This window comes from Lepeophtheirus salmonis, chromosome 3 (genome assembly GCF_016086655.4).
Source record: "Lepeophtheirus salmonis chromosome 3, UVic_Lsal_1.4, whole genome shotgun sequence".
Classification (NCBI taxonomy): Eukaryota; Metazoa; Arthropoda; class Copepoda; order Siphonostomatoida; family Caligidae; genus Lepeophtheirus; species Lepeophtheirus salmonis.
In genome coordinates, this window is record NC_052133.2 from 19848522 (window position 1) to 19863831 (window position 15310).

Below are 15310 nucleotides of genomic sequence, written 5' to 3' on the forward strand. Positions count from 1 at the left end.
AGTGACGTCATCAAGGACCTGTCTGTATAAGTTTTTAGGACTGATATGAAGAACTGAATTTGACCGGACCGAGGGGGAACTAGACGGGACTGCAGTCTTCAATCCTAAATAAGAAATTACACATGACTAGACACGATATAACTTGTTGTGCTGGGTTATTGAAAAAAACCAAAAAGTGTTATAAAACTATGATATGTAGTTTTGGGGCACCAGCTTCATTATGATTAATATTTGTTCAAAATTATAATATTACCAATGTATAGTTGAAAACACCTTCTTATTGCTACAAATCTCTTTTTATTTGAACATTTAATTTGAAAAAAGGAAATATTATCCACTCAAGTAGTTAACAATATATCTACATAAAAAAAAAAATCTCATTGATGCATTAATATTTTTATAAAAGATTTTTTTTTCTTCTATATTATATAGGTAAATACACTTAGGTAGAATATATACCCACTAGTGCATAGGGTATATATATAAAACATAAAGAAACTCGTCAAAAAATAGAAAGCTAGATAAATTCTATTATTTTTTTTTTGTAAAAAAAATAAGATTGTCTGAAAAAAATTGAAAATGAAAAAATATTCATATGCGTTAAAATATGTTGTAGTTTGATTTGAATGTAAACTAATCATAAAGTTTACTTTTAGAATAGAAAAATAAATATATATTTGAGTATCCTTTCAAAAAAGACGTAAAAAATCTAAGATAATTTTGAATTTGACTCCATTGAATGTAATTAAATTAAAAATCTACTTTGCCATCATTTTTCTAAATACCCATATACGATTTTTTTTTTCCATTGAACCTTGCGTTACTTATCTTCAAATACTACAAAAGTACTTTTCTTGTGTGTCCAGTCATCCAAACAGTAAAATCAATATATAGAAAAACAAAATAATTTGTACTCTTATTAGATATGATACTTCAAACATCAGTGAGCACTATCATTATATTTTATAGCTGAGAATTAATATTTTAAAATAGTAGTGGAAGAAAATCATGGAATAGGCAATTCCTAAATTTAATAAAAAATACAATCAAATATGACAAATTTAAATCTTTTCCCCATTTTTCATGTAGATTGTTGTAGTAGATAAATAATAAGAACGCATACAAAAATATTGATTAAAACTTCGATACTTAATTCCATAATTTATTAGTAAATGTTTTTGAAATAAATCTAATATAGTGTAATAAAAAAAACTAGATGCAGTAAGTATATGATAAATTAAGAATTTACGTAGCAGCAAAAGTAAAGGATACAGATAAGATATTAAAAGGATATTTCATTCTCTGGGGTAAATAAACACTCCAGGGAAGTAACAGAGAGTAACTTCAATATTTATTCACTGCAACGTTCAATCTTGAGTTATTTTGGAAGGAACTTATTTATATATGATTGGAAAAACTGAGGATGAAGATCTCCCCATTTTTGTAGAAGAGGAATAAAGAGTGTAGGATCTGCAAAAAGAGCAGCTGTAGAAAAAAAGGCAATTTGGAACAATACTCTGAACAATCATCATCTGTTGGTACGACTAAAAGACAAGGATCCTAATAAATACATGGCAAACCAAGTACCGAAAGTTAATAAGATGAGGATCCCCATTACCTCCAGTTCCTTAAAAAATCAACTTTAGAAGAATCATTTACAAATTAAGAACTTAATTGTGTCTTCTTCTTTTTAGATACATTGTTCCGGCTGGAGGAAAAGAGGATGAAAGGATAGGATTTTAATTATATTTATGTCTTTAAAGAACGTAAAGAATGGAGTGTGTTGGAATATACAAACTCATATCCACAGCCAGTCTTTATTGTGAAACTACTTTATCGGAGAATCGCCAGGAATAAAAGTTATGTTCCTCAAAATGTAGAAAACTAGACCCAGAACTTCATATTTTTACCGATTGTACGGCAAAAATAATAATATGTAGTTTAATTTGAAGAAAAGACGGGTGCACTTTATTTTTGTAGCCGTCAAAATAGGTACAAGGTCTACTAATACAAGACATTTTTTGAGCCAAATTAAAATAATTAATATGGTTTGTAAAATGGATGAATGAATAAAGCCCATAGATCTACTGAAAAGCGGTCATTCATTTAAGCTGCTGTCTATAAATTATTTTAACCAAGAACTTTCCTTTTTAATTTGCTAGTAACACCTGTCATAAAGAGTTCAAAGAAGAAGATCATCTTAACGAGGAAGTATGAACCCCTCTATAAATGATTTCACTCCTTTATTTATTTTCCTGTTTAAAATGCATTTACATTATTTTAGTGTTGAGAAAATAATTAATTGGAAATATACCTTCAAAATCATAGATGAGCAAGTATTTTTTGCCTATGGAGCTAAACGATATACGGAAAAATATCTTGAGGATTAGAGTCAAAAGAACCAACTGTGTTCCTCATAATATTAATTCAATTTCAATCAAAAAGTTGTTCATAGCACTGTTGTGACAATCAGTTTAGACATATGAATGTACATCCTATAATTGAGCAATAAAATGTGTCTTGCTTCAAATTATTATTTATCAATTTATCCAAAAGAAAAGCCAACAAATTGCGAACATAATATGTATAAATTGATAATTATGGCTTTCCACAATCCAAACATACAATTTTACATCTAACCATAAGTAATAAATTATTGATAAATAATGATACAATCATCTTGATCAGTCGTTGTTCAATATTTAGCTCTGTTTTAAATATATATATTAGATTTAGCAATCAAGTCTAAACTATTCACGCTTCAAAAGAATTTATTTTATTTTAGAAATAATCAAAAAACCAAAGCATTAGTTAACCTACAAATGAAATCCTTTAAAAAAAAATGTTGACATTACCTTTTTTAAAGATTGAGTGTTTTTTGTATAATTTATATATTTCTTACGATATTTTCTTTACTGGAAAATCGATTCAAACTAACAAAAATAATTCCAACTTTTTATTTAATCGAATGCATAATTTAAGTTATATATGAAACCTTCCTATTCTAATCGTTTGTTACTTCCCTGAGATGTTTATTCAACCCAGAGGCTAAAACAAAAATTCAGTATCGTGTGTTTTACTAAACTTGAATGTAAATTCTTAACCTTTCATATTTTTCTAGTATCCAATATTTTGGGGGATAATAAATGATTAATTTCTGAGTTATTAGCCACTTTTGGAATTAATTATCGAGGTTTCAATGCTTTTTTTTGACAGGGTTGTTATAAATTTTTCCCCAACGATGAATATGAAAAAGAGGAACGGAAGAATGGACAGTTATGTCTTATTCTACCTTTATAAAATATGCACTGTTTCATGATAATTCAGAAATAGTATATAAATATGACAAATTGTAATATTCTCTTCTCTAATTACTATTTTAGATTAAGAATTCACAGGTAAAAAATATAATAATAAAAATAAAGTATATAAAATATCAATTTTAATAATGGGTTGACTAAATACTAAAGATGTAACTGAGGTTTAAGAAAAACTTTTTTTTTATAAATAGAATTGACTCGAGTCTTCAAATTTGATAAACTAATATTTTGAATGGTTTTACTGAAAGATCCTTCATAAGACTGGCAATGTTTTTATTTCTCACTTTTCAAATATCAAACACGTCTGATAATTATTTGTTAATTTTCAAACTCTACTCCACTGACATTTTAAAATCGACGATTTAATTGTCAACAGTTTCTTAAATGCTAACCGGATTTTTTAATTCAAATAAACTAGTGACTTGACATCAAGCTTAATATATGCACCTTTCACTTATGTGGACAATGAATTATAAAAGTAATCCTGTTTGTTTTATTTATTCATTCCAGTATCTGTTAGAAAATGGACCAGGAAGTATACTGTCATATAATCATTGAAATTGTATAATATAAGTGGTTAAGTAAAAAGTTATTATTTTTTTCTCACTTTATTTGGACAATAAATTGTATAAGCTATAGTCATCTGATTTATATGGTTCCATACAGGTTTTTGGCTAATCTTCAGTTCCTGGGCAATGAAATAAGTGATCCCACCCAAGTTCAACGCGATGATTTCTATTATTTTATTGACATATTTGACATCCATATTACCAGAATTGAATCTTTGGAAACACGGTTTTGCTCTTACAAATACTGTATTGGGTACAAAAACCTTTTAACCTTGGTCGTAGTGATACTGAACAATGTATCGAATTTTCATTTTTTTATTTTCATTTTGGAACGTTGTAACGCACAACTGGTTTCATCGCACACTTAGCTGGTAATAAACTTTTATTAGGTGTACGTTTAACCTTTAAGCATACACTAAGCTATTTTGAATGCAATGTATTAATCGTGAGATATTGCTCACTAAATAAATCTAGCGAAAAACGCTCAGAACTTTTTACTTGACCAAATATTTTGAGTTATATCATATTTTCATGGTGTATATTAAAATAAATGTTATGTACTATTGCATTTATAACAAAGTTCAAAAATAGAGAATAAATACTACATCGTAACTTTAATTCCCTCTCTCAACCCATTCCTCCAAAAAAAGAGAAATGAAAAAGGTCCGGGATTAGCTATGAACTAATCAATAAAGGAAATTATTATATCTGTTGGGCAATTATTCCCATCTATTGGGCAATTATTCAAATAATAACAACAATACTCACGGCCTAACTAAATATCATTTGAGTTAAATAAATCAACGATTACAACAATTATTAAAGGGATAAGTTTACAAATCAACCACTGACAAAAATACATAGGAGTTGTTCATGTTTTAATTTTAAATCAATGCTTTCTTTTGTATTTAATGCATTCAAATTAATTATTGTTCCAATAATATGAAAACAATAGATAATTTTGAATCTTTTTATAACTCATTAGACGATTGTTTTAATTCATATATATCTTATATTTCATAATTAACAGGCTGGCTGAAAAGGTCGTTTGTTAATTAGTTTAACACATTTATGTGACGAAATTCGTTGTTTTGTTTATTACAATAATTGTATCCCCTGAGTAATTTTTTTTTAAGGACTATAAAATTCTAAATTTTCTATTTATAAAGTCATTAACGTCATGTTTTTTTATGACCGAGCCTGTTTTCGATCAGATATATTATTTACGAAATATTTTTTATTACAGAGTCCACATTTAGGTAGACCAGAGTTGTGGGGAGTATAGCCAAAATAAATCTTTCTCCTGACTTTCTAGACCTTATTATATATATATGTATATTTCCCATAAACTTCGTCATACGTTCAACTCTTCCACATTTAAATAATAAATGGAAAGATGATTATATCTGCTCCTTACAAGATAAACATAATTTATCAGCCTCATTTATCTAGTTTTTTTTTTTTGAAGATTGAAGACATTGCAAGGCGATATCTCATTTATTTCTCCTTTGAGTTGGTAAACGGGGTCTTCAAGACTGATTCGATTTATTAATTCAATGTAGTTATAAAAATTATAGAGGTCATACCATTTTCCAATGCCCTTTTTATAGCAAGATTTTTCAATAGTCTCAAAATAGGCCTCAGTATCGGCGATTACCTCTTCATTACCTCTGAATTTTTTCCACAGATTACTTTTTAGATGTTTGCATTCAGAAACAAGTATAGTACGATGGATAGGGAAACCATTTGTAGACATATCCAAGCAATTTTGCCATGGTCTTCAGTGATTAAATACTAGTGGCGCCATCTTTGTATCAGCCTACGAACTTTTGAGACTAATAGTACGGAGTGTGAACTCCATAAATAGAATATTGTATGCCTAATTCAAAAGAACAATTATTTTCCTCTATATACTTTTACTGTACAAATAAAAAAAAATATTCAAATTCTTTTAAATGTACATCTAAGTAATTTATTGAGTCCTGTAAATTTCATTTTTTTATTTTTATTTTGCAATCATTTACATTTATATATTTGAATACTCATACCTATGTCAGTGCTATTAGAATTTTATTACTCTACGTTTCATTTCGGAAGAAAAAGTTTAATATAAAATAGCTTACAATTGTATATACACCACACAACTGTGAGCACAAAATTCATAGCAATAAGGATAATTATCAAAATACTTTAGTTAATATCAAAATACGTCCATACATAATAGTTATTAAATTCGTTTACTATTTAACATTTAATTGCAATGTTTTGCGTGACATAATGACAAGTTCATTTTGGCTATATCTGATAATTACAAAGAAAAAAAATAGTCCAAAACCTTGACCTTTTTGTGTTATAATTAAACGTCATTTACGTATAAAAAATAGGTTTGTTTTTGCAGTTAGTATATTTATAGAGTACTTAGGAAATTGTCCGGCAATGATTGATAATTCAAAAAAGTATATTCCAATATATACATAAACTTAAAAACTACAACTTTCTAATGTTTTTGCAGGACTAAAGCATATTAATAGTTTTTCAGAAAAGAGCTAATATTTGTAACTTTATTTATATATAAAAGAAAGGAAAAATTAAGTTACTCCATAAAAAACCCTTAGAAAATATCATTGGATTGATGAACAATGCTGTAAGAATAATTAAATTTTGGAACCACAAAACTAACTAACGTGACATATTCTTTCCACCAAACAATAAACAATTTATTTCGCATAATTTCCTTCCTTTGAAAAAAAAATAAAAAATGAGAAATGATTTTAAAAATAAATAGTTAGTACACCCATGACAAAGGTGCGACTCCATTTTAACTCATGGGAACACCCCACAGATTGAGAATCACTCTTTTATGGGTAGATGTTGCTAAAAAGTTCTTCAAGAATAAGTTTAAACATTTTTTTAACAAAGGATATATTTTCATACCAGAAAACCAATTTGTTTTTACCATCATTGCTAGGTAGTCATTTTGAAATTTTTGGTACAAAGATAATTTTAATCAAAAGACTTTTCTTTTTTTTCTAAAATAATTACTTAAATATCACATTTAAAAAACTTTTACAGTTACTCTTAGTTTTATCAAAGAATTTGCTTCTCTTTAAGGTTAAAACTAAATTTTTCTTCTTTAAAAAGCAACCTTGTAATTTTAAAGAAATAATTTTTTTTTCAACAGGGGAATGTATTTTTTTGCTTCTTTAAAATATATATGTGCATTAGGGTGAAGCTGATAAAAACCAAGCTTTTGTCGAAAGAAGTTTAACCTTCTTTAGGTACAATGTGTAATATTGCAAATCTGTGCAATTTTAGTGATGCATTTTTGGACAAGGTGACAAAAACTCAAAAATCCCATATTAGGGCTTTTGAAAGTGGAGAATGATTTTTTGACTAATATCAATTGAAAATAAATTTTGAAATCTGGCCTTCAAATAGTGTACATATTAAATAAAACAAAAGATCATATTTTTATACATTATGTACAGATAGCCAATAAAGTAATTAAATTTAGACGAATTTTGAAACTATCATCCATTTCTTAGTAATAAATAGTAAATTTTTGAAGCAATGATATGAATATTTCTAATTATTATATCTTAATCAAACAAGTATATTTGCTAAAAAAAGGTAAGACACTATTAAAAGCTAAAAAATGCAAACTTTATAATATTTGGGCCTTTTTTCTGAAGGTCATTCATTGGCTTTGTGATCATTAAGAATCTGTTCGATATCCATTTCAACCTAATGAATAAACCTAATATTGCTAAAAGATTTAATTTATGGAACATATTCTTATATAGATATGACTATCTATAATTAGACAGTGATATAGGCCTTATAATATATGTAAAAAAATCCATTCTGTATAAAAGAACTTCCTACAAATGAAATACATAAATATTTTGGAAATTTTGATAATTCAATTTTTGTAATATATATATATTAATAAACACATAACTTTAAAGTGTCAAATGTATGAAAAAGGTACATTGGTTGATGCGTTAGTTTTAATACAGGTTAACACATATATCGTGCGTGTAGACAAATACGTATTGTATATATGATATCGGGAAAAGAGTTGCTTTATAGGAAACTTTCTTTTATCCCCAAACAAGAGTCTACGCAGGTCTCAGAGAATTGCTAGAAGTGGCAAGAGGCTTGGAATATTTTTTTAATATTATGTCAGCCTGGTGGTAAAAAAATCTCAGTTCCCCTGTTAGAAAAAAATGGGCAGGGACGAGCCTTTGAACTTTTTTCACCGCCTCAAACCGCTGGAATTTTTTTTTTTTGGTTGACGGGGTCGACAAAAGTTGGAGAATATCATTTGGTATGTAGAAATCATCCCATCAAAAATATTATTATCGATTTCAAGTTAAAACTATACAAATGGAATGATAGTAAAGTATTCGTCTACCCACCCACTAAGTGCTTTACTTAATGTGATGTGACCTCTTCCGGCCTCATTGCTCAGTCCACGGATCAAGTTCGAGCCCCCCCCGGAATACTTGCATTTATTTTCATAATCTTGCAAAGTACTAATTGTCCTAATATGTTGGAAAAGTCGATATCCCTGTCCTCCTACGAGATAACAATATATTAATTATATTTTCTTATTAATGAAAAGTTGCGACAATTAAATTCAACTATCCGCTGTTGCTGTCGCCAATTTCAAATAGAGAGAAAATTTGACATGCGAGTAAAATTAAGCAAAGTACCCTAATTATTTATACATTGTATCTATGCATCGATATATTTAGATCAGCTATTATATTATAAAACTTACAGTTGAAGTATTCCTTATATGCAAATAACATGTCCAACTTAGAAGTAATCCTTTTCCAAAGAAGGCAAAAGGGAGCTTATCTTTAATTTTTAAAGTCGTATGCAAAAATATACACATAACCTTTATATACAAAAATGTCTTTGCATCGAATATAAAAAAACTTGTACTTACATAAAAAACTAAATAAATAAAAACTTGTAAAAAATATAAACCAAAGCAAAATAAAATAATTACAAAATAAATAAAAAATATTTATTTTTATTTTTGAAAGGAGAGCAAAATATTTAATAACAATGATTTTCTTAATATAGATAAAAATGTATATATTTTTTACAGTCATTTTTAATTGAACCAATTATAATATACGAGCGGGAGTCCCTAACATTGCTCGTAGTTATTAGGCGTCGACCAACAGACACAAAGACAAAATAAATTTGTTTAAATAAAATAGATTTTAAAGATCCCCCTTTTTAATATCACACGCTTACTTTTAACTACACATACTCGCCACTACATTGTTTTTTCTTCGAAAAAGTAAGATGAAGATGTAATATTTTAAGCGCACGCTCAAAAATGAGATGTCACAGACAAACTTTACTTTTTTTATAAATAACTCAAATTGTGATTACATAACATTTATCATAATTTTATGTGTACTTCATAAATTAAACGATTAACTTTAGACTCAATTATCATTACTGTTTTGTAAAAATTTCCATAGGCTTCAATTTAATTCCTAATTTGAAAATTATGTAAGAAACATTTTTGGTATGATAGTCATACCTTTTAATATACATTCAATAATTAAAAATTCATTATTTAACCGACTGTAGATTTAAATGGTATTTGAATTTTTAATTTACAAATATTTACTGAAAAAAATAACATTTGTTATGTGTCGAAAATTATTTTGATACTTTACCAAATAGAAAATATTATAAACCATTTTCCACATAAAATATATAAAACAAAACATTAATTAATTATTCTATAAAATAGTAAGGGATTAATAAATATATTTACACCTTTTTATAGCAGAGTTAATGAACTGGTTAAAAATCAACCCTAAAAATAAGAGATATTTAATTACATACTAAACAGTTGAATGATTATAATACGTAATTTAAATTTTTTATCAATTTTTGTATCGGTTTTGCAATCATATATATTAATTAAAGTGCCAAAAATACTTGTATAATTACAAAACATCGATAAAAAGTAAATCATTATCTCAAAATCATTTAAACAACACGGGGGTTTAACAAAATAATTTTTTTTTTTTTGTAATTGTATTAAATTTTTAATACATAATATTTGTATGAAATATCATTTACTTAATGTAAATTTTGGGTATCAAATTAGCTTCCATCAGCTTTTGATGAGGTTGTGTGTATTATATAAAATAACCACTTATAATTTTGTAGCCACTGTTGTATAACTCCTTTAAAAAAATAAGAGTTCTATAAACAAATAGAAAAAAAAAAACAATGGAATTATTTTCAAGCAAAACTGTTAATTAAATTCACTAAACTTTGATTAAAAATAGCCAAATTTACTAATAAATTGAAGATAAATAAAGTATTGCATATTCTATGTTTTAATATTTCAGGAGCATTTCTGAAGAGTATTGGCGATAAAATGTAGATTTAAAATTTTGTATTAATTGGGGGGGAATTCCCTGATCACAATAAATGAGTTAAATATAGACTAACAAAATCGACTCAATATGTGTTATATGATTTTAGTTTTAGTCAAATACATTTTTTTTATTCAGATGTTTTAGTAGTTAAGTCAAAAATGAGTTCAGTATGAAAATGATACAATTTTCCAAGATTGTCATGGATTGTATAAAACAAGACTTAGAGGTCCTTAATAAAGTACAATGTTATTTTCGAGTAATACTTGAATAAAAAAAAATAAAAAAAACTACTCGACTTTACTTTAGCCAAAAAGTGCCTAAAAAAATATCAGGACTCACCTGATAAATTTTTAAAAAGTTAATTTGACTTAACTTGAACTCCAAATATTTGTATATTGATTCATTAAAATTTTAGGTTAAATCGAAAATACCTTAAAAAACTATTTACAGACGCTTCTTTCTTGCTAAATGAAGAAAAGTATATTAAGAAGGAGGAATCCCATTGCATATGTGGAAGTTTTTAAAAACCCAACCAAAATTTAAAATTTTACCCGAATCTAAGACTTATATAGTAATACCTAGTGGGTAAAAGAGATCTACTGGGTGCGCAAGCTAAATGTGCCGCAAATAGGATTTTTTTAAAATGCAAGATTGTTTTCAACCATTTATGATATATAAAAAATATATAACAGCTGTCACAGCTTGATAGACTCCAGCCCCAATTACAACCTATAGGTTCGAGACCAAAAGTGCGAGCAGGCCTTCTGCAATTGGTCCCTTGACAAACTCTAGAATTTCTTCTTGATCTGACTGATTAGTTTGGCTTTTGTGTTGTTGCAGGGGGTTCGGTTGGTTTGTCATTCTATCGGGCCTCAGACAAAAAATCCATCGGATTCAGATCCGGCGAGTTTGAAGGCCAAAAGTCCTGCAAGATAAAGTCGTCAAAATTGTCTTATATCCCTTTTATAATTTTTTCGACGTGTGGTAGGAATTCTAGTCCTTCTGCCACATGTAAGGCCTCCCATTGGCAAACATGTTGACTTAGGAATTCACCTTGTCTTTAGCACGTCCAAGTAGGCATACTGACGTGGGTTCCCCGCAGGGGTCTGTTCCTTTGTCAAATATTTGGAACAACATATTCGTCAAATTATCTTTTTTTTCGACTGGTGCAGGTTTAAACAAGCTATCAAACAAAAAATCAGCTGATTAATGCCGTGTTTGCTTAAAAGAGTGCGTCAAAATAGCGGCATAGATAGTTAGCGCAACTTCTACATATTAGAGATCTTAGACGAGAAACAAAAATAAAAATCAGTGAATGAAACACTTTATGTATGAAACTTAAAAACTATCTATTTAAATAAATTATGTTATTTGGGGAATACGAAATAAACAATACATGTTTGCAGACAGGTTTAAGTACATATATCACTAATAATATATTATTTATAAACAAATACTTTTTTATTAGTAGATCTACTGTAGTCATAAACTACGCCAGCCTTTCAATAATTAACTATTTTTTATTTGCTTACGAGTATAGTAGATATTAATATTATATATTTTTAAATCGATCAATAATTATATTAAAAAACAGAACAAGATGGCTAAGGCCATAAATAATCTCAAAACTTGTTGATAGAATATTGAAATGAAAAACTCAATTCACAACAGTGTCAAAAAGATCTAGGATTCAAGATTAAATGATCTTACACTTTTTTAATTAGCTTAAATTGTGGAATTGGGATGGTTACTCCATACGAATGGAGTTTGTAATCAATTGTAATATTTTGCAAAAAAAAAAAAAGATAGCGTGATTATACTTTTCAATTATTAATGGTACGCATAACATCCAGTCGTGGATTAGAGTAAAAAGTCGTTTACACTCCGACGGTGTACATTTTATGATTTAAACGATTTCTCAATTTCAATTATGACAATTTTATCAACTCTACCGCCACTTTATTGATTTAGATTAAAAGCTAGGCAAGTCGACATTCTATATAACTATCATTGATCGAAATTTGTTTGATTTAAATAGTTATCCGAGTCAATACTTTTTGTATCAATTAATATCCATAACTATTATTACTAAACGTAAAAATTTATTTGAATAATAAACTGGTTCATTGAATTCATTTTTGTAAAATATGTTTCTTTTACCATTTGCTTGCCCCATGCATAATTAATTATGGAAATAAGCAAGTCCTATTTAAACTAATTATTAGTGATGTACCACGAGCATCAATCTTAAATTGGTACTTGAGTTTTATCCAGTAAATAAAAGTAAACAAAAAAAACTCACCTCGAGGACAAAAAAAAATAGAGTATTAGTCGGAACTCGTCAAAAAAACTTGAGATTCTTTGTCGAGCCCATTATAAATTGTAAATCTTCTTAGACTTACTTCCTGTCTTTGCAAAATTTAGAACTTATGTTGTTTCACGAGTAAAAATGTGTTGACTTTTTTGCAATATGTACTAATAATCCCAGTTTCTTTGAAAAATAATCTTTGTTTGATTTTTTAAGACTAGCGGGAGTACCCTACATCGCTTGGAATTACTTAGCCGCCTATTTTTTCTATATATTATCATTAATATACATTCATATAAATAAGCATCAATGCCATTAAAAACATATTTGTTACAAATTATAATTAAAGTATAGTAAAATGTTGTTTGTTTGACTGTATAAACTGATGAACTACGCTGATGATCACGATTCAAATAGGTTAAACTAATTTTTAAATTAATCTGTGGAAGATTAATTACGAAAACAATTTTGTGTGGTCATCAGTACCTTATATTAAATGTATAATAGTCCTTCTGGGGTACTAGTATTATTATTATTATAAGAACCTTTTATATTTACATATCTAATATATTCATTACACATACAGAGTTCTCTAGAGAACTACACAAATCTTTAAATGACAAGTTTCATTAGTTCTTTAAAAATTATGATTTTTTTGATTGACAAGTTTTTTAATGAGACAGAGTGTGTATCGAGTATTCAAGCAAATTCAAGGAAGTAACAAGTATTCAGGCGAGTAACGAGTATTCAAGCGAGTAACGAGTAAAGATCCTAATTCCTTGAGTATTTTTTAGAAACTCGAAAATACTCATTTAGTAAAATTCAGCTCGTGACACCTGACTACTAATAACGCAAGTCAGCATAATGTCAATTTTTCTGTTGTCTTTAAACTTGCTTGTATCTAAAAAAAACATGTTAATGACATTTACCATATATTCTATAAAATTTTTGTTTTTATAACATCTACATAATTTGGTGTTAGTTCTTGCTTTGAAAGATTTGGGTAAAATAAATGTCTGGTAAGTGGATATGAAATGACAAAAAGTGGACCCTTTATTTCAAAGGCTAAAATATTCATAATATTTGATCACAATAATAAAAATCATCAATATACAACTTCATAAAAGTACATTAGAAAATTAATGTTTAAATTTTTTTTAAAGATTTCTTGCTTGAAAAAATATTTTAATATATTTTTTTATACATCAAAGTGAATTGAGTTTATGATATTTTGCTCTCTGGAAAAATCATGAGCAGAAGTTTAGGTGTGATTAAGAGTACCTTCATTCTAATCGAGATTTAAGCAATGAGAAACCCATAATTTATTTTCAAAGGAAAAAAAAATGTTGACTAAGGTTATTTATTACTCTGCACCTGCTTGACAAAGCGTATCACTAGAGGTGGGAATATTGTCTAAATTGCGGTGAGTGTAAATTTAAAAAAAAGTCTATGTAAGTAATATTAATTATTCTTCCTCATGTGTAAAGTTTCAACGTATCAGTGAGAAAGGATTATTATTATTTATACTGATCTGTGTTTGCAAATATGTCAACATTCAAAATTACCATACTTTTTATGACTTTCTCTCTAGGGTGTAGTTATGAAACTCAGCGCCGCGCAATATTCCCATCCTTCAACATCATTAATGTGTATACGTAATTTTTAAGGTATTTAAGTGACAAAATGTATTGGGTTGCTCAAATAAGATACGATTATCCTTACCTAGATAGTAGTCTTCGAAGCCCAAAAGTGGCGATGAACTCACAGAATAATCTTGTGAATAAAAAAAATACAATGCTAAAGTCGTACAACAGAAAGTGTTCATTCTCATGAGTTTTTAAGCTTTTGTTCCACATTCCTTTGTAACATGGTTTTAGTTATATCCTATCCTCTTCTTCCTTTTTTTAGGTTGTCAATAAAACAACCGTTTATTTAAATAAACTTTTTTGTTTATGATATGTTTATGTTTGTAAAAGAGTCCTTGTATTACTCCTTAATAAATGACGAGAAGACTTTCTTTCTTGAGAACGTTTCTACAACTGAATATAAAGTATGTTTTGGGAGAAAAATATTTATACGCTTTAGTTATACACATATATTAATGATAGTGAAAAGGATAAGCGCTCTCCCTATAGAAGTGCTTACTCATTCGCGACTGTGAAAAAAGTACGATGCAATAAAAAAACATGTTTTTTAAAAACAAAAAAAGGCATTTGTAAAAAAAAAATTACTATTACACATTACTTAAAATATTTTTATGACATTGTTTTAAATTACTTTTTCACTTGATCTCATCATTTTATTGGGAGTACATTTTGCATAGAGAGCGAATAAATAACCTAATTTTGTAAGTATAAAAATATTTTACGTAAGCAGAGTAACAAAAAGTGCCTGTTAGGATGAGGAGATTTCCCTGACTATGGAAAAACTTTCCTACTCACAAAATATCTACTTTTAAATACTAGAGATGACGTTATTTTACCATGTCTTCTCGTGACTTATGCAATTTTTCTTCCTATGAGAAAATGCATCTTCTGTATTCAAATGAATGCTATAAATCGTGTGGATAATTGAAGACTACTTGATCAATACTTGTACCCTGTAACGACCCATGTTTTTTGTCCGCTAGAAGCATTGAATATTACTCCATAATCAACTATACAGCCTTCTTGTAGTACCCTTACTAAC

General features: G+C 27.8%; 1 protein-coding gene across 1 annotated transcript in view; it reads right to left on the bottom strand.

Annotated features, from left to right (window-relative positions):
• hig (hikaru genki) overlaps positions 1-14674 on the bottom strand; it is a 76761-nt gene extending 62087 nt beyond the window's left edge. The window contains exon 1 of the mRNA XM_040707811.2: positions 14345-14674. Within this exon, the coding sequence (XP_040563745.2) occupies positions 14345-14453 (109 nt within the window). The 5' untranslated portion in view covers positions 14454-14674. The remainder of the gene's footprint in view (positions 1-14344) is intronic.
• Between the last annotated feature and the right edge of the window lie 636 nt (positions 14675-15310).